The sequence below is a fragment of the Cylas formicarius genome, unplaced genomic scaffold (genome assembly GCF_029955315.1).
Source record: "Cylas formicarius isolate icCylForm1 unplaced genomic scaffold, icCylForm1.1 PGA_scaffold_6__28_contigs__length_40554024, whole genome shotgun sequence".
NCBI classification, from domain to species: domain Eukaryota; kingdom Metazoa; phylum Arthropoda; class Insecta; order Coleoptera; family Brentidae; genus Cylas; species Cylas formicarius.
In genome coordinates this window covers 9,393,903-9,421,050 of record NW_026844347.1, presented here as the reverse complement: position 1 = coordinate 9,421,050, position 27,148 = coordinate 9,393,903, and the positions used below count along the sequence as shown (strand labels likewise).

At 40.4% G+C, this 27,148-nt stretch overlaps 1 protein-coding gene and 1 long non-coding RNA gene across 3 annotated transcripts in view; one reads left to right on the top strand and one right to left on the bottom strand.

The window, feature by feature from the left end:
* Nucleotides 1-27,148, bottom strand: part of LOC132702807 (protein Skeletor, isoforms B/C) — a 139,483-nt gene that overhangs the window by 22,810 nt on the left and 89,525 nt on the right. For both annotated transcript variants that reach the window (XM_060671599.1, XM_060671598.1), the window contains one exon: nt 902-1,120. In XM_060671599.1, coding sequence (XP_060527582.1) covers nt 902-1,120 — 219 coding nt within the window. The remainder of the gene's footprint in view (nt 1-901; nt 1,121-27,148) is intronic.
* LOC132702811 (uncharacterized) overlaps nt 1,191-27,148 on the top strand; it is a 39,385-nt gene continuing 13,427 nt past the window's right edge. The window contains exons 1-2 of the long non-coding RNA XR_009618971.1: nt 1,191-1,267; nt 3,653-3,993. This is a non-coding gene — a long non-coding RNA (uncharacterized LOC132702811). The remainder of the gene's footprint in view (nt 1,268-3,652; nt 3,994-27,148) is intronic.

Below are 27,148 nucleotides of genomic sequence, written 5' to 3'. Positions count from 1 at the left end.
TTTGAAAAAATCCTGATACTTAGACATTAATATAAACCCTTAAAGATATTTAGTGCTCACTGGGTTGTGTGCCCGTTATTTGAACATCTAATGATAAAAAATGATATATTGTTGAATTTACTATTTTTTCAGAACTTTTTATTGCGATTAAATTGGAAAATTCCACTTGGTGGGGCAAGGCAAGGCGTCACCCATTGAGAGCCTAGGAAAAGCCCTTTTTTAAGGGTTTTAAATTTTTTAAAATGTATAAAGAATTTTTGGAGATACAGACATTTAAAATTTTAAATGTGAAATGAACATTCTCCACCATTTTTCTTGCAGAGACAGAGCAAAGAGCATTACCAAAACAGATTGAAATTTGTTTCAGCTTTAAAATAGTATGCATTTTAACTACGGTTAACATTAGAATTTTTTGTGGAAACCGAGTTTTAAAATCTAAGATAACAATGGTGGATATTTCATAAAATTGAAAATAATTTCCATCACTTTCTGTTATTTTAATATATGTTTTCAACTTTCTAGGACCATCTGTTTCTGTAGTACCGTACCTTGCTGCCCTTATTGTGACCACCAATATCAAATCCAAAGTATTTGTAACTAATTTTTGCCAAATTATCTATATTGATATAAATATTTGAATGGTTGATTTAATGAACTTGTCTACATAGAAGTATTGCATGATGAAGTATAGCCAAAGTTTCAGTTCCCTACGAATTTGAATATCGCTGCAATAAAGCTATTTAAAAAATATCAAAATTGACGTACAAACTTGCTATCCACCGCGAATCATCCTACATATTTTAAGTTTCGCAGCAAATCGAACGGTCATAATCTTCATACTTAAATTATAATACTAGTACCTAGTTTCCTTTAATCCTTTTTCGAAATATGTTAACTATACCTTGATTCCAAACGCCGAAGGTTCAGATCCATTGCCAACCCAAAAATACGCATCCGGACCGGCACCGTCATAATGTAAATTGGGAATGTAAAATGTTTTGGCGTCCAAAACGCTGATATTGTCGGAACGGAGACCGTGCGCTAACCTCTTGAATTCGGGCAAGACGCGTGGCTTCGGAACTTCTAAGTTTGGTGGGATGAAAACTTCTCCGAAATCAACCTGAAAAGAAAAGCGTGTTGATTCCATAAGCGTGCTCTAGTTGTTCCTTTTGGTTAATCCCTCTTAAACCGTCTTCAAATGCGTCATTGTTTCTATGGATAGTCAATATAAAATATATAGTAAATAAAAATTATGAAGAGAATCCGAGTAAGTATTGCTTCTTGTGGCACTCTAAAATCTACTACTGATACAAGTATTTACTTATCCAACTCTGACAAATAGTTATCAAACCATCTCAGAAACACACTCCTCAATCGCTGCATAGAATCTTCTTTTCATCTAACTGGAGTGTTATATTCCAGATTTTTAATTGTACTCTCAATAAAAATATCAACCACTGCCAAGTCAGGAGACCTATTGTTAGCTATAAACTGGTGATTGAAAACTGTTTGCAAGAAATCGTAGACTAAGCCATTATGTGGAAGTGTAATGTTGATAGATTAGGTTTCAGCTATGAGCTAAAGTAATATTACAGTTTTTCAAAGTAGAACAATTTTATTGAAAAGTTTGTGTTGAAAAAAAATTAAACTCATTTTTCTGTGTTGCATTTGGCAATAGTTATTTCATTTCGTCTTGAAAAATTTTTGTGTGTTTAGGGTTAGACTTCCAAAGTTGTTAAAATCAAAACAATGATCATAAGATTTTTTTTTATTTTGTGACGTAAATATTAGGATAAAGAGTACTGTCTTTTCTGATATGTTTTTATGGTGGTATAAAAAATATAATTTTTTTTAGAAACAGATTTTTAAAAGATTGCCTAGAAGTGTTGAATTATTTAAAAAATCACCTGCCCTAGCTATCACCTTTGAAGAAAATATCGATTTAATTTTTTTGCTTTAGATTTGTTTTACGCATTTAACCTTTAAGCATAAAAAATTTTATAGTTGGAAGCGAGGTGTTAAAAAATATAAAAAAATGTAGCCCTTTTGATTTAATACAGTTTGCAATTTGTTGTACATTTTCTCTTTGTATGTGTCCTAAAGTAAAACATAAAATAATATTTTAACACTATGTTAACATAATTATTATAACAAAATGCCTCATGGTCAAGTCAATTATTTTCAGTAAACATAAGAAATGAAGAGAAAGCTAATAACTAGCTAATAAAGCTAATAGTTTATTATCCTCCAACCTATTAGTAACCTCTTTCTCCGACTAAAAATGAACAAGTCAGCATGAAATCCCAGTAACAGTTTTAGAAAAATACAGTGTACCCATTATTATCTTTATCGAGATAATATATTTTTCAATTACATATACATACAATATTCAAGTTAGTTATTCCGCTTTAGTTTATTAGTTTTAATGTAGTACAATGGTATTCATTTGCTTGCTTTGGAGTTTTGATAAAACATAATACACTTTTCTTAATAGCCTTTTCCGATGTCGTTTAAAATAAATGTATCAGTTCCAAACTACCATGCATATTAATTAATTTGGCTCATTTTCTTAACATCTTAGTTTGAGCAAGAAAACAGAAAATGAGAAGAAAATTATGAGTAAACATATTTTTCAATTGGCCTTTGTAATGGGCCTCAGAAAAAATTAAATTATCTATTGAAGAAATTTGGCGATTGAAAAATAAATGCCTACCTAATCCTTAATACGGCCATCTCATTGGTACAATGGTATCCCGTTTAGTATTATGGTTCGTGAGATGAATTATTTTTTATATATGTAATAATGTAAATATTATTTTGGAGGACTGTGAGAGATATGCCGCTAAAACCATATGTTTTATATAGGATCGTTCCACAGTGCGTCGCTATTCTTATAGCGCAATAAACATTAAATTAAATATCTTTGATAATTTCGTTCCCTGACTACATGTTGATTTAAACCGCTGGAGTTTCGGGAATCATATCCTTCGAAATACTTCCCTGCGCCAGAGTTAAAATATATTTGCAGAATGCGACTCGTGTTGGACAATCCGTTTCTTTCGTAAGTTGATCTGTGGAAAATACGTATGGATGAAATTTATATTTGCTCAAGTTTTTGTATTTTGCGGATAAGGAATAACAACCGTAAACGTTAAATTCACTATAAGAAATAAAAACAATTGGTACTTTCAACGATAAAATCATCAATATATTAAACAATTACTAATTTCTGCTGGATTACGTCTCTACAATCCTTTTCCACAGGGGCTAAAACATCTAAAAAAAATAAATCGAATATCCTCGAAGAGACCAATCTTCACTAAACCATAAAGATTCAAACTCCGAAGTGCACATGTCAAAGAAAAATATTTTGACATACCAAGACGCCAATTCAAACGCACAACGATAGTTATAGCTAACACTTCTCTCTATTAAAAAGTTCAAAAAACACCTCAAGATATTTTTATCTAACAACCCATTTTATAACATTAGAACAACAAAATAATATTAATAGACAAATTTTAATATTTTTGGGTTATATCTTTTTTGTTTCTTTTTTCGTGACTTTTAATGTTGTAATGTAGTAATGTCGAAATATCGAAAAATAAAATGAAAAAATTACTTCGCCTTGTAATTTATAACTTGATTTTAGCTAAAATTTGCCCACTCACAGTTTTCCCGATTGGAGTTGCAGAAGTGTCACCCGAATGCAAGCTAAACGATAGCATCCGAAATTATAATAAATTTAATTCCGCAAAACTGGTGGGAGTAAAGGGAGAGTTAGGTAGCCATTTTAACAAATATACCGAAGAGCGTGAAACCCGCGGAGTGGCAACAGGGGCGCAGGTCGATAAAATGAAACTGTACAACCTTCTGCTCGCCAGAAAATGGAAAATCAACTAAATACTAGAGACTGGAATCCCGGGAAATAAAGATCGGAATTGCGAGCCCTTTTAGACGAACGCACGCGGTTAAGAACGTTCTCAACAAAACGTAAGCTGTTTTTTTTTTATAAAATACTGAAGTCGCATTAATGCTTAGGCAACACGTATTTAGAATCTTATTAACACTTTATTTAGCTTAGCTTAAATATCTTCATATAATTGTTATAATTAAATTTAAATTTAAGTAGTTGTACTGAAAAGAAAAATTGGATTTTAAAGTTTAATTAAATGTTTAATGTTATATAATTAATTAATATATATTTCTTGTTTTATCTGTAAAGCGTTTGTGTCTTTTAATTAGAAAACGTTGTGAAAAAGACGAGGAAAATAGGAAAGAAAAAAGCTTATAACTATTTTGTGTATTATTATTAATATTATGATGCATTAAATTATAATGAAATTATAATTTAATGCAATAATTTATATTATTATTGCAATACTTTTTTTTCCAAAAACAACTTTAAATACTTTTTTTTGCCAACATATAATAATAATAATAATAATAAAAATAAAAATAATTACATTTATTCAATTTAAACTTTACAATAACATAATCTATAAAATTGATTTAAGTGGAATAAATGTTTTGTTTCACTGAAGCAATGCGAAATGCTTATGCGTGACACACCAATATTAAACCAAACTAAAAATAATTACAATAATAACAACGAGGCAAAGAATCTACTTGTTATATTTATAGTAATATAATGTCTACTCATATATGTAAGCAAAAATAAAAATAGGATGAGGATTAAAACATTGACTCACTAGGCATGTGAATATACATAATTTAGCATTTAGGTAAAAAAAGAAACTATGCTTGATTAAATATAATTCAAGTCTTATTTACCTTTGATATTTTAAGTTAATGAGGTCCTCAAAAAGTCATCTGCCCGTCTGAAACATCCATACTTTGACATTTTTTTTAAATTTCGTAAAGATGGTTTGTTCTCTTAAATATGCTTTTAGCATGTTATATAACCTAGGTGAGAAATACGTATATGATCATTGTCCGTGGGTTTTTGTTCTAACTGTGGGATAGACGCCCTTGTTTTCTCTGTTCGGGTATGATAAGTGTGATTAGCATTAAGAACAAGAATTTTTCCTTTGTGGATATCTTTTAATATACTAAAGCAGTATAACTGACGTATATCGAGTATTTTATTCTCCTCAAACAGTAGGTCCGATGCGTAAGGTAAGTTTTTTGTTTGCTATAAATTATTTTTAGAAACCACTTTTTCCACACACATTTAGATTTTTCAGGTTATTATTGTTATTTTTTTTACATGCTTCTCATACCTTTTCATCTTATAAGAATTTATTTTTAAAAATCAGAAAAAATACCTTGAACTTTTTTCTTCTTCTTCAGGTGCCAAGCAGATTCCTGCGTGGGCGTTCATCGCCTTCTTATCAGATGGTTCTGTTAATTGCAGCATTCTGTAGCGTTTGGAAGTCACTTATCCCTGTCCATTGTCGGATATTTCTTAGCCATGATAACTTTCTTCTGCCTATTCCCCTTTTTCCTCCTTCAATTTTGCCTTGAAGAATGAGACGCTGAAAGTGGTATCGCTCTCCTCGGATTATATGTCCGAGATATCCTGTTTTCCTTTTCTTGATGTTCTCGAATAGTTCTCGCTCTGCCAGGCCGGCTCTTCTTAGGATATCCTCATTCCTCACGTAATCGACCCAAGACACCCTTAACATACGTCGTAGAATTCACATTTCGAAAGCCTCAATTTTGTTGATGGTTCGTGCCCTCAGTGTCCATGCCTCGACACCATATAGGAGGACGGACCAGACATAGCATTTCACCATTCTATATCTGAGGCCAAAGTTCAAGTTCTTGTCTGTAATGAATTTTCCGAGCCTCAAAAAGGTTGTCCTAGCCTGTTCGATCCTACATCCTATCTCTTGATCCGGGTCCCATCCTTTATTGATCATGCATCCCAGGTATTTAAATTGTGTGACCTGCTCGATGTTTTCTTCATTGATATGTATTCGCGCATTAGGAATATCGCTCCTACTAACGATCATAACCTTGGTTTTTCTGATGTTAATTTTTAAGCCTAATATTGTGCTTTCTTCATTGACCTGCGTTAGCAGACTCTGGAGATCCTGTGCATTGTCTGCCAATATCACGGTGTCGTCTGCGTACCGGATATTGTTGATGGGGATTCCGTTTATCTTGATACCAAGAGGACTACCCGAGATGGACTCGGAGAATGCCTTTTCTACGTATAGGTTGAATAGCATGGGGGACAGGATGCATCCTTGACGAACGCCCTTTTTGATTTCGAAATCTTCGGTTGTTCCAGCGTTGCTCACTCGAACCTCCGCTCTCTGGTGCCAGTACAGATTACCGATCAACCTTATATCTTTTCCATCTAGTCCCAGTTCTCCAAGGTATGTCATCAGAAGGTCGTGTTTAACGTTGTCGAACGCTTTCTCGTAATCGATGAAGCACATAAAGACATCCTTTCTTTGATCCTGGCAATTTTGGACCAACGTCTGAAGACTGAATATGGCTTCTCTAGTTCCAAACCCGCTCTTGAATCCGAACTGACTAGCCCAACTCACTTCCTCACATTTCCGATAGAGCCTTGTGTGAAGTATTCGGAGAAAAAGTTTTAGAAAATGGCTCATTAAACTAATGAGACGATAATCCTTACATGATGTTGCGCTGTTCACCTTTGGCATTGCAACGAACGTAGAGCGGAGCCAATCCGCTGGGAAGTGTCCGGAATCATAGATGTTATTAAAAAGTGTCACGATCTTTTCTAAGTTTTGTTCGCTGACTAAATGAAGCGTGTCTGAGAACATATCGTCGGGGCCCGGAGCTTTGTTATTTTTCATCAGCTTGATGGCATGTGTGACTTCGCTCCTCAGTATGCTCGGTCCTGAGAGAGTAGATATCTCTATTGGGGGATTATCTGGTCTATCGTCGTTGAAAAGAAGAATTGTGTATTCTTTCCATACTTGCAGCAATTCCTCAGGTTCTGTCACTATTTCATTGTGTTGGTTTTTAATGAGGCTAAGCGGTCTGTTGTTGTATAACCCCGCTATTTCTTTTACTTTTTTATGGAGGTGAAAACTATTCCCAAGCCTGCAAAGGCCTTCGGCCTCTAGGCATCTTTCATGTAGCCATTTCTCTTTTGCCGCTCTGATCTCATTTCGTATTCGCCTTTGAAGAGCTCCATATCTGTTGTAATCGTTCTGGGTTTTACATTGCCTTCGTTCCTCCATCAGTTTTAGGATATCTTCGGTCATCCACTTGTTTTAACTTGTTGTTTTTTCTTTCAAGAGAAATTTTTCGTTTGTGGTTGTAAAGGCTCGCTTGAGATCGAGCCAGTACCTGTCAGTGTCGTTGGTGTTGACAACGTTTTCTAGTTCTTTATTAAGATGGTCCTCATATGATAGTCTTGTTTTTTCAACTTTTAATTTTTGTAGGTCGAATGTCTTCCTAAGGCTCTTTCTCTTAGGTTTGGCTAGACGTAGAACAATGTTGGCGCACACCGGGTTGTGGTCTGATGCGATATCGGCACCCGGCATTGTAGAAATTTTGGTGATGTAATTTCGAAACCTTCTGTTAATTATGATGTAGTCTATTTGATTTCGAACAACGTGATAATTATTGTCTTGTGGGGATTTCCAGGTTTATAGTCGTCTTGCCGGGAGTTTGAACCATGTGTTTGCGATCATAAGATTGTTTTCCTCGCAGTACTGAACCAGCCCTTCGCCCCTGTTGTTTCTCTCACCCAAACCCCAGTCGCCAACCACTGACCCCGTCCTGCCCCTGCCAACTTTGGCATTAAAATCTCCAAGAATTATATTTATTTCATTAGTCCTTGTGAGTTTCAAGGCCGTATCTATTTGTTTATAGAAGTCTTCGACTTCTTGTTCAGGTTTGTCTGCTGTCGGAGCGTAAACCTGGATAATATTGATGTTTAGAGGCTTGCCAAGTATCTGGACGAGAGCCACTCTCTCGGAGATTGGGACAAAGCACTTCATAGATTTCTGCAGATTCTCGTTCATCAAGATACCAACACCATGTTGATTACGATTAGCATTGTCACCAGAGTAGTAGAAGACTTTTCCTCCTGATTTGACCATCCCACTTCCAGGCCATCGGACCTCACACACTCCAAGGATCTCTATTTTCATTCTGTCCATTTCTTGAATCAAATTATCGAGCCTTCCAGCTGCAAATAATGTTCTAACATTCCAGGTCGCCATTTTCGTTATCTTATCCAGTTGGAACCGGGGGATTCTTCGCACCTCCTGACCATTTAAGGTCTGCCCGGGACTGGAGGCCATTTGTGTTTGAGCTTCCAACATGATAAGAGTTTATCGGATGAATATCCTGGGGATATCTAGAGAGATCTTTAATGCAGTGGTTTCCCGTTGCCTTCTGCATTCCCCTGCCGTTGACCATCTGCTGGTTCTTCCGCCTTTGAAACGATTTCTCATTTCTGGGACAAGAGAGTGCCCCGACTCCTCTCAGTTCTTCCACCCGAAGCTGTTGACCGACAGGGGGGGACTGCTTATACCGGCAGTCATTCGGTGCTTTGAATTTACCCCTAGAAGCCTAGGTTGCCACTTACGCCGATTCCGCCGAATCGAAGCTTTCTTCTTCGCCTTCACCGCCGGTGTGGTCTTCATCCGTAACCCTGGACAAGGGGCCCTTACAAGGTGCTATCAGCCGGGGCCAGCTGAACCTAGGTTTTTTAGCGAGGTGTTACTCCTCGATCCCTCCTCCTTCCTTGCCCCTTGTGTGGCAAGGCCCCAGGCTTGGGACTGGCATAGCGGAACTTTTTAATCAAGTTAAAAACCGACAAAGTTGGACTGTCTTTCCTATCTAAATAATATGGCGAAACTAGCGCCATTTAGGAGCAACGTACAAATAAGTTCCAAATTCGTAATTTTAATGTCAAAAAACCTAAATGGACAATATTTATTAATGTACTCAATTAATGAAAAAAATCTGAATAAAATTATAACATCGAATACTCTGTAACTAGCTACATTTGTGTGAGACGTATTAAGCTCAATCATCATATTTTGCTGGCAAATTAAAATAAAACCTGAATTTTATTTTTCGAGGCTTTTCAGCGCTTCCGTATACATTATGCATTCGCGAGTGTATTCCCTTTTCTGTTCCTCTCCTGCTGCCGACTTTTCCCTGGACAAATCGTTGCGGTATGAAGTACTTGTTATGTCCCAGGATGTGACCAAAGTATTCTTCGAGCTTCCACTTTGTTACTGTAGAAACCTCTTTTTTACTTTCTTAAAGTCTCTGCACACTGTATTTGTAGAACAGAAAAAAGAAGGTCTAACGTTTAACAAGTCTGAACTTTAATTCTATTGAAATTTTTACTTGTAAACGATTTTTTCATTTATTTTTATTTCTAGCAATTTTTAGTTGCAAAATTTGAAAAATATCTTTCAATATTTCAAAAAAATCAGCGGCAGATAGTTTATTTGATGGACCGGGACGCCACTGAATTTAATAAATCTAATATACTGGTGGCTAAAGGAATTAATTATTTTTATGTATTTCACTACCACTACCACTTGTTTCCACTCCCTTCTCTAAAATACCTAATCACTTTACCATGGATTCGAGCTACTTCGGAATTTTCCGGGATATTAACGCACGGAGTTGAGGGCAATAAGATATTTTCGGAAATTTTACCGCACGGCTTGAATTTTGAATTTTGTTATTTTCTGACGGTCATGTCAGTGATTGTATTCTTGTTGTTTTGTACATATATACTCAAAAACTAACGGTCGTAGAAACACGTTTGGCAAAACTTTTTTTTAAGTCACTCATTTATTAAATACTCGCTCCGCTCGTGCCTCAAATGCTGTTTACAACAGTTGTTGCATAATCTACTATTATATGAACTTTTCTTATCTTTCTTTCTAACTTTGGGGAAGGAATTGTAATAAACTTTTACTCCCTACGTTAAAATACCTAAGTATTTATGTATCAGGGGTGCGGAAAGTTGCACTTTAAGGATGTCACTTTCTTTACTCACGGTCACGGACCACTTCCCATACTTTAGTCACGGTTTTAGAAGCGATCGAATATTTTTGCCCTAGATAATATTTCGATACTTGTCATTGCCGAGCGTAATGTATCAGATCACTCAGTAAATGATATTCGTGCTGTTTTGCAAAAATTTACCAAAAAATAGTAGTCGTAGGAAAAGGATAGTACGCCACATTTTGAAATGTCATCACTTAATTAAGGTTTTGTTTATCAAATTTGCTGCATATACCCTTACCTAATACTCATAATGTATGCACCCACACTCCTAAAATTTCTATTTATGTTTTCGGTTTAATTGGAACAAATTTTGCTTTTTTTTTTAATATTCTTCGTGACCTATATCGATTTCGATTTATTTTGGCCAATTTCAGAAGGACTTGGCAACACTGTAAGTAAAACATGAAGAGTAGTAAAATTTAAAAATGCCATACTTTAAGGAAGGATACCCTGTATTACATCTATTATCGGCTCTAAATGTCCCGCATTGCGTAAATTGTCTCTGGACCATTAGCGCTATTGACACTTTACATAAAAGCAATCGGAAAATAATTTACCGGTTGTATAATGGGAAGACAGGTAACAATTTTTAAAAAGAAGTTGAAAAATGACTGCGACAAAATGCTTTCAGTTCCATTACGTTTTATGGATTTTATTAAAACCATATACACGCAATTCGATTAACGTTTTTGTTCATATGAATATTCACAACGTCTTTCCAAGTATGTGACTACTTTTTAACTTTCATGGTTACAATAAACTTAATTAAAATAATTAAATTCAATATTGATGAATATACCTATCAACTATTCCATAATTACCAAATTTGAATTGATATGTCAAATATTATGTGTATACGGAGTGGGTCATTGAAGTGTGAATATATATATATATATATATATATATATGATGACACTATATTCCGGGATATCATCCGTTCGCTCGTTGAACTCCGACTGGAATCCTGCATCCGACTGGAATCCTGCAAATCTTGCATCCGACTGGAATCCTGCAGACGTTTCGCCAAAATCTCACTTGGCATCTTCAATGCTCGCGCTCCGAAAACACTTCGAACACTGGGAGGTTATCGGCGGTGCGTGCGGTATTTATACTCTGCGCCGGAGATGGTAACGGTGCTGCTTGTGCGTGGGGGGAGGTGGCTCCGCCCCCTGAATTGTCGCGTTGTTAATTTCGCCCGATCGTAGTTGCGATGTCCCCGTTGGCTGCTGCGCATCGCTCTGCTGTTTGATTATCGTTCTCCACGTGTTGGATAAATGCAGAGCGTCGTCTCTCGTATTGAGGTGTCCGGACTTTTCTATTTCGATGGCCTCTCGTATAATCCTAGTCCTAAAATCAGGAATGTTAGCTATTTGTTTGCAAGTGCCGAAATCAATTTTATGGCCTGTCTGATGTTGGTGCTGAAACAAAGCAGATGTTGTTTGTTTGTTTCTTATGGCTAAACGATGTTCCTCGAGCCTGGCTGAAATCCTTCTGTTGGTCTGTCCCACATACGTCAGGCTGCACGATCCGCATGCTACACTGTATACTCCTTGGTTTTCCAGAGTAATTTTTTGTTTTGGGTTTCTTAGTATTGCTCCGATGGTATGGTCAGGTTTGTATGCCGTTGATATGTCGTGTTTCCGTAATATTCGGCCGATTTTGTCAGTAACCCCCTTGATGTATGGCAGGACAGCGATCGATCTTCGTTGGGTCTCGTCCTGCACTCTCTGCTGCGGCTGTTGTTGTTTACTGATTGCCTTGTTGATGGTGCGCCTTTGGTATCCGTTTTGTTGAAGACAGGTACTAATTTTCTTCAGTTCTTTATCTCTGTTCCTCTCGTTTGTGAGCCTGAAGGACCGAGCAATTAATGTATTTGCCACTGCCTGTATCTGTGATGGGTGGTGATGAGATTTAGCGTTCAGGTATCTATTAGTGTGTGTTGGTTTTCTATAGACAGTGTGTTCCAAGTGTCCATCTTCGGTCCTTGTGATGTGCACATCTAAAAAGGGCAGACTGTTATCCTCTTCAAGTTCTATTGTAAATTGAATCCTTGGGTGAATGGAATTCAGATGATCTAGGAATTTCAAAAGCTCCTCCTTGCCAAAAGGCCATACAACAAATACGTCATCAACGTATCTTGTCCATAGTTTTGGCTTCAGATTTGCCTTCTCTATTGCTTTCTTTTCGAAGTAAATCATGAAGAGGTTGGCAATCACAGGTGAGAGAGATGATCCCATTGCTGCTCCATCTATTTGTCGGTAAATTTTCCCGTTGTGCATAAAGTAAGCGTTTTTCAGGCAATGTCTTGACAGATCCATTATGTATGGCGGAAGATCTTCGTTTTCTTCTATAAGCAAGAGTGCCTCTTCTACTGGAATACTCGGGTAGAGGGATTTGACATCGAAACTTGCCATAATGTCGTCCTTGTCCATCCTGAGAGAACCTAAAATCTGAGTGAAATGTTCTGAGTTTTTAACATAGGAATCTGCCTTTTCCACTATAGGCTGAAGTGCACTGGCCAGATGTTTTTCCAGCTTGCATAATGGTGAGTTAAAGGCGCTTACGATTGGACGCAGGGGAACCCCGTCCTTATGGATCTTTGGAAGCCCGTAGAATTTTGGGCAACGACTCGATTTTTCCCTCGGAATAAGTTTCTTCTTTGTATCCTCGTTTATTGATGAATCGAGAATTTTGGACTTAGTTGTTTTTTCCAAATATGTCGTGGGATCTCTGGTGACTAGTTTGTATATTGGGTCGTTCAAAATATCCTCCAATTTTGCATTATAATCCGACGTATTCATGACGACAGTGGCATTTCCTTTGTCTGCTGGCATTATTAGAATGTTTTCGTTTTTGTTTAGATTCCTTAAGGCTTGCATTTCTTCTCTGCTTAAGTTTGGTTGCGGTGGTTTTGACTGTCTTAAGACTCTGGCGACATCTTGCCTAATTAACTCCGCATCTTGTTCGTCTATGGTGGAAAGACTTGCTTCGACGTTGGAAACGATCTCTTCGACGGGTACTCTTTTTGGAGCTATTGCGTAGTTAAATCCTTTATTCAGTACGCTGACTTCTGTATCGGAAAGATGGTATGCTGAAATATTATGAACTGTACTGCTTCGGTTTGTATTTGGCACTTGTCCTGATTTTTTGGAATTTGACTGAAGGATTTCTAATTTCTTCCACAGTTTTTTTGACGTGATGTCCTTGTCTTTCTCAGTGCGCCATGATGTTAATAATTCTATGCGGTCCCACAGCAACTGATGGATCTTGTTGCTCAGTTTCAGGTGGAGTCTGAAAAGTTGTAGCTCAGTCTCACTAATTTCGTACCGGGTCCGCCTGATCTGGTCTTGGAGTAGGGCCTTGCTAGCTTTGTCCAGGATAGCTTGTGTCTTTCTGGTGCGTGTGTGATAAGACAACCTTGTAAATGTTGGCAGCAAGTTCTGGTTGCGGCAGCTTTTAAGAAAATTCAAGTTGCACAGCGAAATAACCCTCCTTTGTCTTAGTTTTTCATAACACTTGGTGGCTGTAAAGATCTCCTTCCCGTAAAGGTGTATGATATTCTCACGTATTGATTCACGGATGGAAAAATGTGATGACACTATATTCCGGGATATCATCCGTTCGCTCGTTGAACTCCGACTGGAATCCTGCATCCGACTGGAATCCTGCAAATCTTGCATCCGACTGGAATCCTGCAGACGTTTCGCCAAAATCTCACTTGGCATCTTCAATGCTCGCGCTCCGAAAACACTTCGAACACTGGGAGGTTATCGGCGGTGCGTGCGGTATTTATACTCTGCGCCGGAGATGGTAACGGTGCTGCTTGTGCGTGGGGGGAGGTGGCTCCGCCCCCTGAATTGTCGCGTTGTTAATTTCGCCCGATCGTAGTTGCGATGTCCCCGTTGGCTGCTGCGCATCGCTCTGCTGTTTGATTATCGTTCTCCACGTGTTGGATAAATGCAGAGCGTCGTCTCTCGTATTGAGGTGTCCGGACTTTTCTATTTCGATGGCCTCTCGTATAATCCTAGTCCTAAAATCAGGAATGTTAGCTATTTGTTTGCAAGTGCCGAAATCAATTTTATGGCCTGTCTGATGTTGGTGCTGAAACAAAGCAGATGTTGTTTGTTTGTTTCTTATGGCTAAACGATGTTCCTCGAGCCTGGCTGAAATCCTTCTGTTGGTCTGTCCCACATACGTCAGGCTGCACGATCCGCATGCTACACTGTATACTCCTTGGTTTTCCAGAGTAATTTTTTGTTTTGGGTTTCTTAGTATTGCTCCGATGGTATGGTCAGGTTTGTATGCCGTTGATATGTCGTGTTTCCGTAATATTCGGCCGATTTTGTCAGTAACCCCCTTGATGTATGGCAGGACAGCGATCGATCTTCGTTGGGTCTCGTCCTGCACTCTCTGCTGCGGCTGTTGTTGTTTACTGATTGCCTTGTTGATGGTGCGCCTTTGGTATCCGTTTTGTTGAAGACAGGTACTAATTTTCTTCAGTTCTTTATCTCTGTTCCTCTCGTTTGTGAGCCTGAAGGACCGAGCAATTAATGTATTTGCCACTGCCTGTATCTGTGATGGGTGGTGATGAGATTTAGCGTTCAGGTATCTATTAGTGTGTGTTGGTTTTCTATAGACAGTGTGTTCCAAGTGTCCATCTTCGGTCCTTGTGATGTGCACATCTAAAAAGGGCAGACTGTTATCCTCTTCAAGTTCTATTGTAAATTGAATCCTTGGGTGAATGGAATTCAGATGATCTAGGAATTTCAAAAGCTCCTCCTTGCCAAAAGGCCATACAACAAATACGTCATCAACGTATCTTGTCCATAGTTTTGGCTTCAGATTTGCCTTCTCTATTGCTTTCTTTTCGAAGTAAATCATGAAGAGGTTGGCAATCACAGGTGAGAGAGATGATCCCATTGCTGCTCCATCTATTTGTCGGTAAATTTTCCCGTTGTGCATAAAGTAAGCGTTTTTCAGGCAATGTCTTGACAGATCCATTATGTATGGCGGAAGATCTTCGTTTTCTTCTATAAGCAAGAGTGCCTCTTCTACTGGAATACTCGGGTAGAGGGATTTGACATCGAAACTTGCCATAATGTCGTCCTTGTCCATCCTGAGAGAACCTAAAATCTGAGTGAAATGTTCTGAGTTTTTAACATAGGAATCTGCCTTTTCCACTATAGGCTGAAGTGCACTGGCCAGATGTTTTTCCAGCTTGCATAATGGTGAGTTAAAGGCGCTTACGATTGGACGCAGGGGAACCCCGTCCTTATGGATCTTTGGAAGCCCGTAGAATTTTGGGCAACGACTCGATTTTTCCCTCGGAATAAGTTTCTTCTTTGTATCCTCGTTTATTGATGAATCGAGAATTTTGGACTTAGTTGTTTTTTCCAAATATGTCGTGGGATCTCTGGTGACTAGTTTGTATATTGGGTCGTTCAAAATATCCTCCAATTTTGCATTATAATCCGACGTATTCATGACGACAGTGGCATTTCCTTTGTCTGCTGGCATTATTAGAATGTTTTCGTTTTTGTTTAGATTCCTTAAGGCTTGCATTTCTTCTCTGCTTAAGTTTGGTTGCGGTGGTTTTGACTGTCTTAAGACTCTGGCGACATCTTGCCTAATTAACTCCGCATCTTGTTCGTCTATGGTGGAAAGACTTGCTTCGACGTTGGAAACGATCTCTTCGACGGGTACTCTTTTTGGAGCTATTGCGTAGTTAAATCCTTTATTCAGTACGCTGACTTCTGTATCGGAAAGATGGTATGCTGAAATATTATGAACTGTACTGCTTCGGTTTGTATTTGGCACTTGTCCTGATTTTTTGGAATTTGACTGAAGGATTTCTAATTTCTTCCACAGTTTTTTTGACGTGATGTCCTTGTCTTTCTCAGTGCGCCATGATGTTAATAATTCTATGCGGTCCCACAGCAACTGATGGATCTTGTTGCTCAGTTTCAGGTGGAGTCTGAAAAGTTGTAGCTCAGTCTCACTAATTTCGTACCGGGTCCGCCTGATCTGGTCTTGGAGTAGGGCCTTGCTAGCTTTGTCCAGGATAGCTTGTGTCTTTCTGGTGCGTGTGTGATAAGACAACCTTGTAAATGTTGGCAGCAAGTTCTGGTTGCGGCAGCTTTTAAGAAAATTCAAGTTGCACAGCGAAATAACCCTCCTTTGTCTTAGTTTTTCATAACACTTGGTGGCTGTAAAGATCTCCTTCCCGTAAAGGTGTATGATATTCTCACGTATTGATTCACGGATGGAAAAATGTGATGACACTATATTCCGGGATATCATCCGTTCGCTCGTTGAACTCCGACTGGAATCCTGCATCCGACTGGAATCCTGCAAATCTTGCATCCGACTGGAATCCTGCAGACGTTTCGCCAAAATCTCACTTGGCATCTTCAATGCTCGCGCTCCGAAAACACTTCGAACACTGGGAGGTTATCGGCGGTGCGTGCGGTATTTATACTCTGCGCCGGAGATGGTAACGGTGCTGCTTGTGCGTGGGGGGAGGTGGCTCCGCCCCCTGAATTGTCGCGTTGTTAATTTCGCCCGATCGTAGTTGCGATGTCCCCGTTGGCTGCTGCGCATCGCTCTGCTGTTTGATTATCGTTCTCCACGTGTTGGATAAATGCAGAGCGTCGTCTCTCGTATTGAGGTGTCCGGACTTTTCTATTTCGATGGCCTCTCGTATAATCCTAGTCCTAAAATCAGGAATGTTAGCTATTTGTTTGCAAGTGCCGAAATCAATTTTATGGCCTGTCTGATGTTGGTGCTGAAACAAAGCAGATGTTGTTTGTTTGTTTCTTATGGCTAAACGATGTTCCTCGAGCCTGGCTGAAATCCTTCTGTTGGTCTGTCCCACATACGTCAGGCTGCACGATCCGCATGCTACACTGTATACTCCTTGGTTTTCCAGAGTAATTTTTTTGTTTTGGGTTTCTTAGTATTGCTCCGATGGTATGGTCAGGTTTGTATGCCGTTGATATGTCGTGTTTCCGTAATATTCGGCCGATTTTGTCAGTAACCCCCTTGATGTATGGCAGGACAGCGATCGATCTTCGTTGGGTCTCGTCCTGCACTCTCTGCTGCGGCTGTTGTTGTTTACTGATTGCCTTGTTGATGGTGCGCCTTTGGTATCCGTTTTGTTGAAGACAGGTACTAATTTTCTTCAGTTCTTTATCTCTGTTCCTCTCGTTTGTGAGCCTGAAGGACCGAGCAATTAATGTATTTGCCACTGCCTGTATCTGTGATGGGTGGTGATGAGATTTAGCGTTCAGGTATCTATTAGTGTGTGTTGGTTTTCTATAGACAGTGTGTTCCAAGTGTCCATCTTCGGTCCTTGTGATGTGCACATCTAAAAAGGGCAGACTGTTATCCTCTTCAAGTTCTATTGTAAATTGAATCCTTGGGTGAATGGAATTCAGATGATCTAGGAATTTCAAAAGCTCCTCCTTGCCAAAAGGCCATACAACAAATACGTCATCAACGTATCTTGTCCATAGTTTTGGCTTCAGATTTGCCTTCTCTATTGCTTTCTTTTCGAAGTAAATCATGAAGAGGTTGGCAATCACAGGTGAGAGAGATGATCCCATTGCTGCTCCATCTATTTGTCGGTAAATTTTCCCGTTGTGCATAAAGTAAGCGTTTTTCAGGCAATGTCTTGACAGATCCATTATGTATGGCGGAAGATCTTCGTTTTCTTCTATAAGCAAGAGTGCCTCTTCTACTGGAATACTCGGGTAGAGGGATTTGACATCGAAACTTGCCATAATGTCGTCCTTGTCCATCCTGAGAGAACCTAAAATCTGAGTGAAATGTTCTGAGTTTTTAACATAGGAATCTGCCTTTTCCACTATAGGCTGAAGTGCACTGGCCAGATGTTTTTCCAGCTTGCATAATGGTGAGTTAAAGGCGCTTACGATTGGACGCAGGGGAACCCCGTCCTTATGGATCTTTGGAAGCCTTACTTCGAAAAGAAAGCAATAGAGAAGGCAAATCTGAAGCCAAAACTATGGACAAGATACGTTGATGACGTATTTGTTGTATGGCCTTTTGGCAAGGAGGAGCTTTTGAAATTCCTAGATCATCTGAATTCCATTCACCCAAGGATTCAATTTACAATAGAACTTGAAGAGGATAACAGTCTGCCCTTTTTAGATGTGCACATCACAAGGACCGAAGATGGACACTTGGAACACACTGTCTATAGAAAACCAACACACACTAATAGATACCTGAACGCTAAATCTCATCACCACCCATCACAGATACAGGCAGTGGCAAATACATTAATTGCTCGGTCCTTCAGGCTCACAAACGAGAGGAACAGAGATAAAGAACTGAAGAAAATTAGTACCTGTCTTCAACAAAACGGATACCAAAGGCGCACCATCAACAAGGCAATCAGTAAACAACAACAGCCGCAGCAGAGAGTGCAGGACGAGACCCAACGAAGATCGATCGCTGTCCTGCCATACATCAAGGGGGTTACTGACAAAATCGGCCGAATATTACGGAAACACGACATATCAACGGCATACAAACCTGACCATACCATCGGAGCAATACTAAGAAACCCAAAACAAAAAATTACTCTGGAAAACCAAGGAGTATACAGTGTAGCATGCGGATCGTGCAGCCTGACGTATGTGGGACAGACCAACAGAAGGATTTCAGCCAGGCTCGAGGAACATCGTTTAGCCATAAGAAACAAACAAACAACATCTGCTTTGTTTCAGCACCAACATCAGACAGGCCATAAAATTGATTTCGGCACTTGCAAACAAATAGCTAACATTCCTGATTTTAGGACTAGGATTATACGAGAGGCCATCGAAATAGAAAAGTCCGGACACCTCAATACGAGAGACGACGCTCTGCATTTATCCAACACGTGGAGAACGATAATCAAACAGCAGAGCGATGCGCAGCAGCCAACGGGGACATCGCAACTACGATCGGGCGAAATTAACAACGCGACAATTCAGGGGGCGGAGCCACCTCCCCCCACGCACAAGCAGCACCGTTACCATCTCCGGCGCAGAGTATAAATACCGCACGCACCGCCGATAACCTCCCAGTGTTCGAAGTGTTTTCGGAGCGCGAGCATTGAAGATGCCAAGTGAGATTTTGGCGAAACGTCTGCAGGATTCCAGTCGGATGCAAGATTTGCAGGATTCCAGTCGGATGCAGGATTCCAGTCGGAGTTCAACGAGCGAACGGATGATATCCCGGAATATAGTGTCATCACATTTTTCCATCCGTGAATCAATACGTGAGAATATCATACACCTTTACGGGAAGGAGATCTTTACAGCCACCAAGTGTTATGAAAAACTAAGACAAAGGAGGGTTATTTCGCTGTGCAACTTGAATTTTCTTAAAAGCTGCCGCAACCAGAACTTGCTGCCAACATTTACAAGGTTGTCTTATCACACACGCACCAGAAAGACACAAGCTATCCTGGACAAAGCTAGCAAGGCCCTACTCCAAGACCAGATCAGGCGGACCCGGTACGAAATTAGTGAGACTGAGCTACAACTTTTCAGACTCCACCTGAAACTGAGCAACAAGATCCATCAGTTGCTGTGGGACCGCATAGAATTATTAACATCATGGCGCACTGAGAAAGACAAGGACATCACGTCAAAAAAACTGTGGAAGAAATTAGAAATCCTTCAGTCAAATTCCAAAAAATCAGGACAAGTGCCAAATACAAACCGAAGCAGTACAGTTCATAATATTTCAGCATACCATCTTTCCGATACAGAAGTCAGCGTACTGAATAAAGGATTTAACTACGCAATAGCTCCAAAAAGAGTACCCGTCGAAGAGATCGTTTCCAACGTCGAAGCAAGTCTTTCCACCATAGACGAACAAGATGCGGAGTTAATTAGGCAAGATGTCGCCAGAGTCTTAAGACAGTCAAAACCACCGCAACCAAACTTAAGCAGAGAAGAAATGCAAGCCTTAAGGAATCTAAACAAAAACGAAAACATTCTAATAATGCCAGCAGACAAAGGAAATGCCACTGTCGTCATGAATACGTCGGATTATAATGCAAAATTGGAGGATATTTTGAACGACCCAATATACAAACTAGTCACCAGAGATCCCACGACATATTTGGAAAAAACAACTAAGTCCAAAATTCTCGATTCATCAATAAACGAGGATACAAAGAAGAAACTTATTCCGAGGGAAAAATCGAGTCGTTGCCCAAAATTCTACGGGCTTCCAAAGATCCATAAGGACGGGGTTCCCCTGCGTCCAATCGTAAGCGCCTTTAACTCACCATTATGCAAGCTGGAAAAACATCTGGCCAGTGCACTTCAGCCTATAGTGGAAAAGGCAGATTCCTATGTTAAAAACTCAGAACATTTCACTCAGATTTTAGGTTCTCTCAGGATGGACAAGGACGACATTATGGCAAGTTTCGATGTCAAATCCCTCTACCCGAGTATTCCAGTAGAAGAGGCACTCTTGCTTATAGAAGAAAACGAAGATCTTCCGCCATACATAATGGATCTGTCAAGACATTGCCTGAAAAACGCTTACTTTATGCACAACGGGAAAATTTACCGACAAATAGATGGAGCAGCAATGGGATCATCTCTCTCACCTGTGATTGCCAACCTCTTCATGATTTACTTCGAAAAGAAAGCAATAGAGAAGGCAAATCTGAAGCCAAAACTATGGACAAGATACGTTGATGACGTATTTGTTGTATGGCCTTTTGGCAAGGAGGAGCTTTTGAAATTCCTAGATCATCTGAATTCCATTCACCCAAGGATTCAATTTACAATAGAACTTGAAGAGGATAACAGTCTGCCCTTTTTAGATGTGCACATCACAAGGACCGAAGATGGACACTTGGAACACACTGTCTATAGAAAACCAACACACACTAATAGATACCTGAACGCTAAATCTCATCACCACCCATCACAGATACAGGCAGTGGCAAATACATTAATTGCTCGGTCCTTCAGGCTCACAAACGAGAGGAACAGAGATAAAGAACTGAAGAAAATTAGTACCTGTCTTCAACAAAACGGATACCAAAGGCGCACCATCAACAAGGCAATCAGTAAACAACAACAGCCGCAGCAGAGAGTGCAGGACGAGACCCAACGAAGATCGATCGCTGTCCTGCCATACATCAAGGGGGTTACTGACAAAATCGGCCGAATATTACGGAAACACGACATATCAACGGCATACAAACCTGACCATACCATCGGAGCAATACTAAGAAACCCAAAACAAAAAATTACTCTGGAAAACCAAGGAGTATACAGTGTAGCATGCGGATCGTGCAGCCTGACGTATGTGGGACAGACCAACAGAAGGATTTCAGCCAGGCTCGAGGAACATCGTTTAGCCATAAGAAACAAACAAACAACATCTGCTTTGTTTCAGCACCAACATCAGACAGGCCATAAAATTGATTTCGGCACTTGCAAACAAATAGCTAACATTCCTGATTTTAGGACTAGGATTATACGAGAGGCCATCGAAATAGAAAAGTCCGGACACCTCAATACGAGAGACGACGCTCTGCATTTATCCAACACGTGGAGAACGATAATCAAACAGCAGAGCGATGCGCAGCAGCCAACGGGGACATCGCAACTACGATCGGGCGAAATTAACAACGCGACAATTCAGGGGGCGGAGCCACCTCCCCCCACGCACAAGCAGCACCGTTACCATCTCCGGCGCAGAGTATAAATACCGCACGCACCGCCGATAACCTCCCAGTGTTCGAAGTGTTTTCGGAGCGCGAGCATTGAAGATGCCAAGTGAGATTTTGGCGAAACGTCTGCAGGATTCCAGTCGGATGCAAGATTTGCAGGATTCCAGTCGGATGCAGGATTCCAGTCGGAGTTCAACGAGCGAACGGATGATATCCCGGAATATAGTGTCATCACATTTTTCCATCCGTGAATCAATACGTGAGAATATCATACACCTTTACGGGAAGGAGATCTTTACAGCCACCAAGTGTTATGAAAAACTAAGACAAAGGAGGGTTATTTCGCTGTGCAACTTGAATTTTCTTAAAAGCTGCCGCAACCAGAACTTGCTGCCAACATTTACAAGGTTGTCTTATCACACACGCACCAGAAAGACACAAGCTATCCTGGACAAAGCTAGCAAGGCCCTACTCCAAGACCAGATCAGGCGGACCCGGTACGAAATTAGTGAGACTGAGCTACAACTTTTCAGACTCCACCTGAAACTGAGCAACAAGATCCATCAGTTGCTGTGGGACCGCATAGAATTATTAACATCATGGCGCACTGAGAAAGACAAGGACATCACGTCAAAAAAACTGTGGAAGAAATTAGAAATCCTTCAGTCAAATTCCAAAAAATCAGGACAAGTGCCAAATACAAACCGAAGCAGTACAGTTCATAATATTTCAGCATACCATCTTTCCGATACAGAAGTCAGCGTACTGAATAAAGGATTTAACTACGCAATAGCTCCAAAAAGAGTACCCGTCGAAGAGATCGTTTCCAACGTCGAAGCAAGTCTTTCCACCATAGACGAACAAGATGCGGAGTTAATTAGGCAAGATGTCGCCAGAGTCTTAAGACAGTCAAAACCACCGCAACCAAACTTAAGCAGAGAAGAAATGCAAGCCTTAAGGAATCTAAACAAAAACGAAAACATTCTAATAATGCCAGCAGACAAAGGAAATGCCACTGTCGTCATGAATACGTCGGATTATAATGCAAAATTGGAGGATATTTTGAACGACCCAATATACAAACTAGTCACCAGAGATCCCACGACATATTTGGAAAAAACAACTAAGTCCAAAATTCTCGATTCATCAATAAACGAGGATACAAAGAAGAAACTTATTCCGAGGGAAAAATCGAGTCGTTGCCCAAAATTCTACGGGCTTCCAAAGATCCATAAGGACGGGGTTCCCCTGCGTCCAATCGTAAGCGCCTTTAACTCACCATTATGCAAGCTGGAAAAACATCTGGCCAGTGCACTTCAGCCTATAGTGGAAAAGGCAGATTCCTATGTTAAAAACTCAGAACATTTCACTCAGATTTTAGGTTCTCTCAGGATGGACAAGGACGACATTATGGCAAGTTTCGATGTCAAATCCCTCTACCCGAGTATTCCAGTAGAAGAGGCACTCTTGCTTATAGAAGAAAACGAAGATCTTCCGCCATACATAATGGATCTGTCAAGACATTGCCTGAAAAACGCTTACTTTATGCACAACGGGAAAATTTACCGACAAATAGATGGAGCAGCAATGGGATCATCTCTCTCACCTGTGATTGCCAACCTCTTCATGATTTACTTCGAAAAGAAAGCAATAGAGAAGGCAAATCTGAAGCCAAAACTATGGACAAGATACGTTGATGACGTATTTGTTGTATGGCCTTTTGGCAAGGAGGAGCTTTTGAAATTCCTAGATCATCTGAATTCCATTCACCCAAGGATTCAATTTACAATAGAACTTGAAGAGGATAACAGTCTGCCCTTTTTAGATGTGCACATCACAAGGACCGAAGATGGACACTTGGAACACACTGTCTATAGAAAACCAACACACACTAATAGATACCTGAACGCTAAATCTCATCACCACCCATCACAGATACAGGCAGTGGCAAATACATTAATTGCTCGGTCCTTCAGGCTCACAAACGAGAGGAACAGAGATAAAGAACTGAAGAAAATTAGTACCTGTCTTCAACAAAACGGATACCAAAGGCGCACCATCAACAAGGCAATCAGTAAACAACAACAGCCGCAGCAGAGAGTGCAGGACGAGACCCAACGAAGATCGATCGCTGTCCTGCCATACATCAAGGGGGTTACTGACAAAATCGGCCGAATATTACGGAAACACGACATATCAACGGCATACAAACCTGACCATACCATCGGAGCAATACTAAGAAACCCAAAACAAAAAATTACTCTGGAAAACCAAGGAGTATACAGTGTAGCATGCGGATCGTGCAGCCTGACGTATGTGGGACAGACCAACAGAAGGATTTCAGCCAGGCTCGAGGAACATCGTTTAGCCATAAGAAACAAACAAACAACATCTGCTTTGTTTCAGCACCAACATCAGACAGGCCATAAAATTGATTTCGGCACTTGCAAACAAATAGCTAACATTCCTGATTTTAGGACTAGGATTATACGAGAGGCCATCGAAATAGAAAAGTCCGGACACCTCAATACGAGAGACGACGCTCTGCATTTATCCAACACGTGGAGAACGATAATCAAACAGCAGAGCGATGCGCAGCAGCCAACGGGGACATCGCAACTACGATCGGGCGAAATTAACAACGCGACAATTCAGGGGGCGGAGCCACCTCCCCCCACGCACAAGCAGCACCGTTACCATCTCCGGCGCAGAGTATAAATACCGCACGCACCGCCGATAACCTCCCAGTGTTCGAAGTGTTTTCGGAGCGCGAGCATTGAAGATGCCAAGTGAGATTTTGGCGAAACGTCTGCAGGATTCCAGTCGGATGCAAGATTTGCAGGATTCCAGTCGGATGCAGGATTCCAGTCGGAGTTCAACGAGCGAACGGATGATATCCCGGAATATAGTGTCATCACATTTTTCCATCCGTGAATCAATACGTGAGAATATCATACACCTTTACGGGAAGGAGATCTTTACAGCCACCAAGTGTTATGAAAAACTAAGACAAAGGAGGGTTATTTCGCTGTGCAACTTGAATTTTCTTAAAAGCTGCCGCAACCAGAACTTGCTGCCAACATCTACAAGGTTGTCTTATCACACACGCACCAGAAAGACACAAGCTATCCTGGACAAAGCTAGCAAGGCCCTACTCCAAGACCAGATCAGGCGGACCCGGTACGAAATTAGTGAGACTGAGCTACAACTTTTCAGACTCCACCTGAAACTGAGCAACAAGATCCATCAGTTGCTGTGGGACCGCATAGAATTATTAACATCATGGCGCACTGAGAAAGACAAGGACATCACGTCAAAAAAACTGTGGAAGAAATTAGAAATCCTTCAGTCAAATTCCAAAAAATCAGGACAAGTGCCAAATACAAACCGAAGCAGTACAGTTCATAATATTTCAGCATACCATCTTTCCGATACAGAAGTCAGCGTACTGAATAAAGGATTTAACTACGCAATAGCTCCAAAAAGAGTACCCGTCGAAGAGATCGTTTCCAACGTCGAAGCAAGTCTTTCCACCATAGACGAACAAGATGCGGAGTTAATTAGGCAAGATGTCGCCAGAGTCTTAAGACAGTCAAAACCACCGCAACCAAACTTAAGCAGAGAAGAAATGCAAGCCTTAAGGAATCTAAACAAAAACGAAAACATTCTAATAATGCCAGCAGACAAAGGAAATGCCACTGTCGTCATGAATACGTCGGATTATAATGCAAAATTGGAGGATATTTTGAACGACCCAATATACAAACTAGTCACCAGAGATCCCACGACATATTTGGAAAAAACAACTAAGTCCAAAATTCTCGATTCATCAATAAACGAGGATACAAAGAAGAAACTTATTCCGAGGGAAAAAATCGAGTCGTTGCCCAAAATTCTACGGGCTTCCAAAGATCCATAAGGACGGGGTTCCCCTGCGTCCAATCGTAAGCGCCTTTAACTCACCATTATGCAAGCTGGAAAAACATCTGGCCAGTGCACTTCAGCCTATAGTGGAAAAGGCAGATTCCTATGTTAAAAACTCAGAACATTTCACTCAGATTTTAGGTTCTCTCAGGATGGACAAGGACGACATTATGGCAAGTTTCGATGTCAAATCCCTCTACCCGAGTATTCCAGTAGAAGAGGCACTCTTGCTTATAGAAGAAAACGAAGATCTTCCGCCATACATAATGGATCTGTCAAGACATTGCCTGAAAAACGCTTACTTTATGCACAACGGGAAAATTTACCGACAAATAGATGGAGCAGCAATGGGATCATCTCTCTCACCTGTGATTGCCAACCTCTTCATGATTTACTTCGAAAAGAAAGCAATAGAGAAGGCAAATCTGAAGCCAAAACTATGGACAAGATACGTTGATGACGTATTTGTTGTATGGCCTTTTGGCAAGGAGGAGCTTTTGAAATTCCTAGATCATCTGAATTCCATTCACCCAAGGATTCAATTTACAATAGAACTTGAAGAGGATAACAGTCTGCCCTTTTTAGATGTGCACATCACAAGGACCGAAGATGGACACTTGGAACACACTGTCTATAGAAAACCAACACACACTAATAGATACCTGAACGCTAAATCTCATCACCACCCATCACAGATACAGGCAGTGGCAAATACATTAATTGCTCGGTCCTTCAGGCTCACAAACGAGAGGAACAGAGATAAAGAACTGAAGAAAATTAGTACCTGTCTTCAACAAAACGGATACCAAAGGCGCACCATCAACAAGGCAATCAGTAAACAACAACAGCCGCAGCAGAGAGTGCAGGACGAGACCCAACGAAGATCGATCGCTGTCCTGCCATACATCAAGGGGGTTACTGACAAAATCGGCCGAATATTACGGAAACACGACATATCAACGGCATACAAACCTGACCATACCATCGGAGCAATACTAAGAAACCCAAAACAAAAAATTACTCTGGAAAACCAAGGAGTATACAGTGTAGCATGCGGATCGTGCAGCCTGACGTATGTGGGACAGACCAACAGAAGGATTTCAGCCAGGCTCGAGGAACATCGTTTAGCCATAAGAAACAAACAAACAACATCTGCTTTGTTTCAGCACCAACATCAGACAGGCCATAAAATTGATTTCGGCACTTGCAAACAAATAGCTAACATTCCTGATTTTAGGACTAGGATTATACGAGAGGCCATCGAAATAGAAAAGTCCGGACACCTCAATACGAGAGACGACGCTCTGCATTTATCCAACACGTGGAGAACGATAATCAAACAGCAGAGCGATGCGCAGCAGCCAACGGGGACATCGCAACTACGATCGGGCGAAATTAACAACGCGACAATTCAGGGGGCGGAGCCACCTCCCCCCACGCACAAGCAGCACCGTTACCATCTCCGGCGCAGAGTATAAATACCGCACGCACCGCCGATAACCTCCCAGTGTTCGAAGTGTT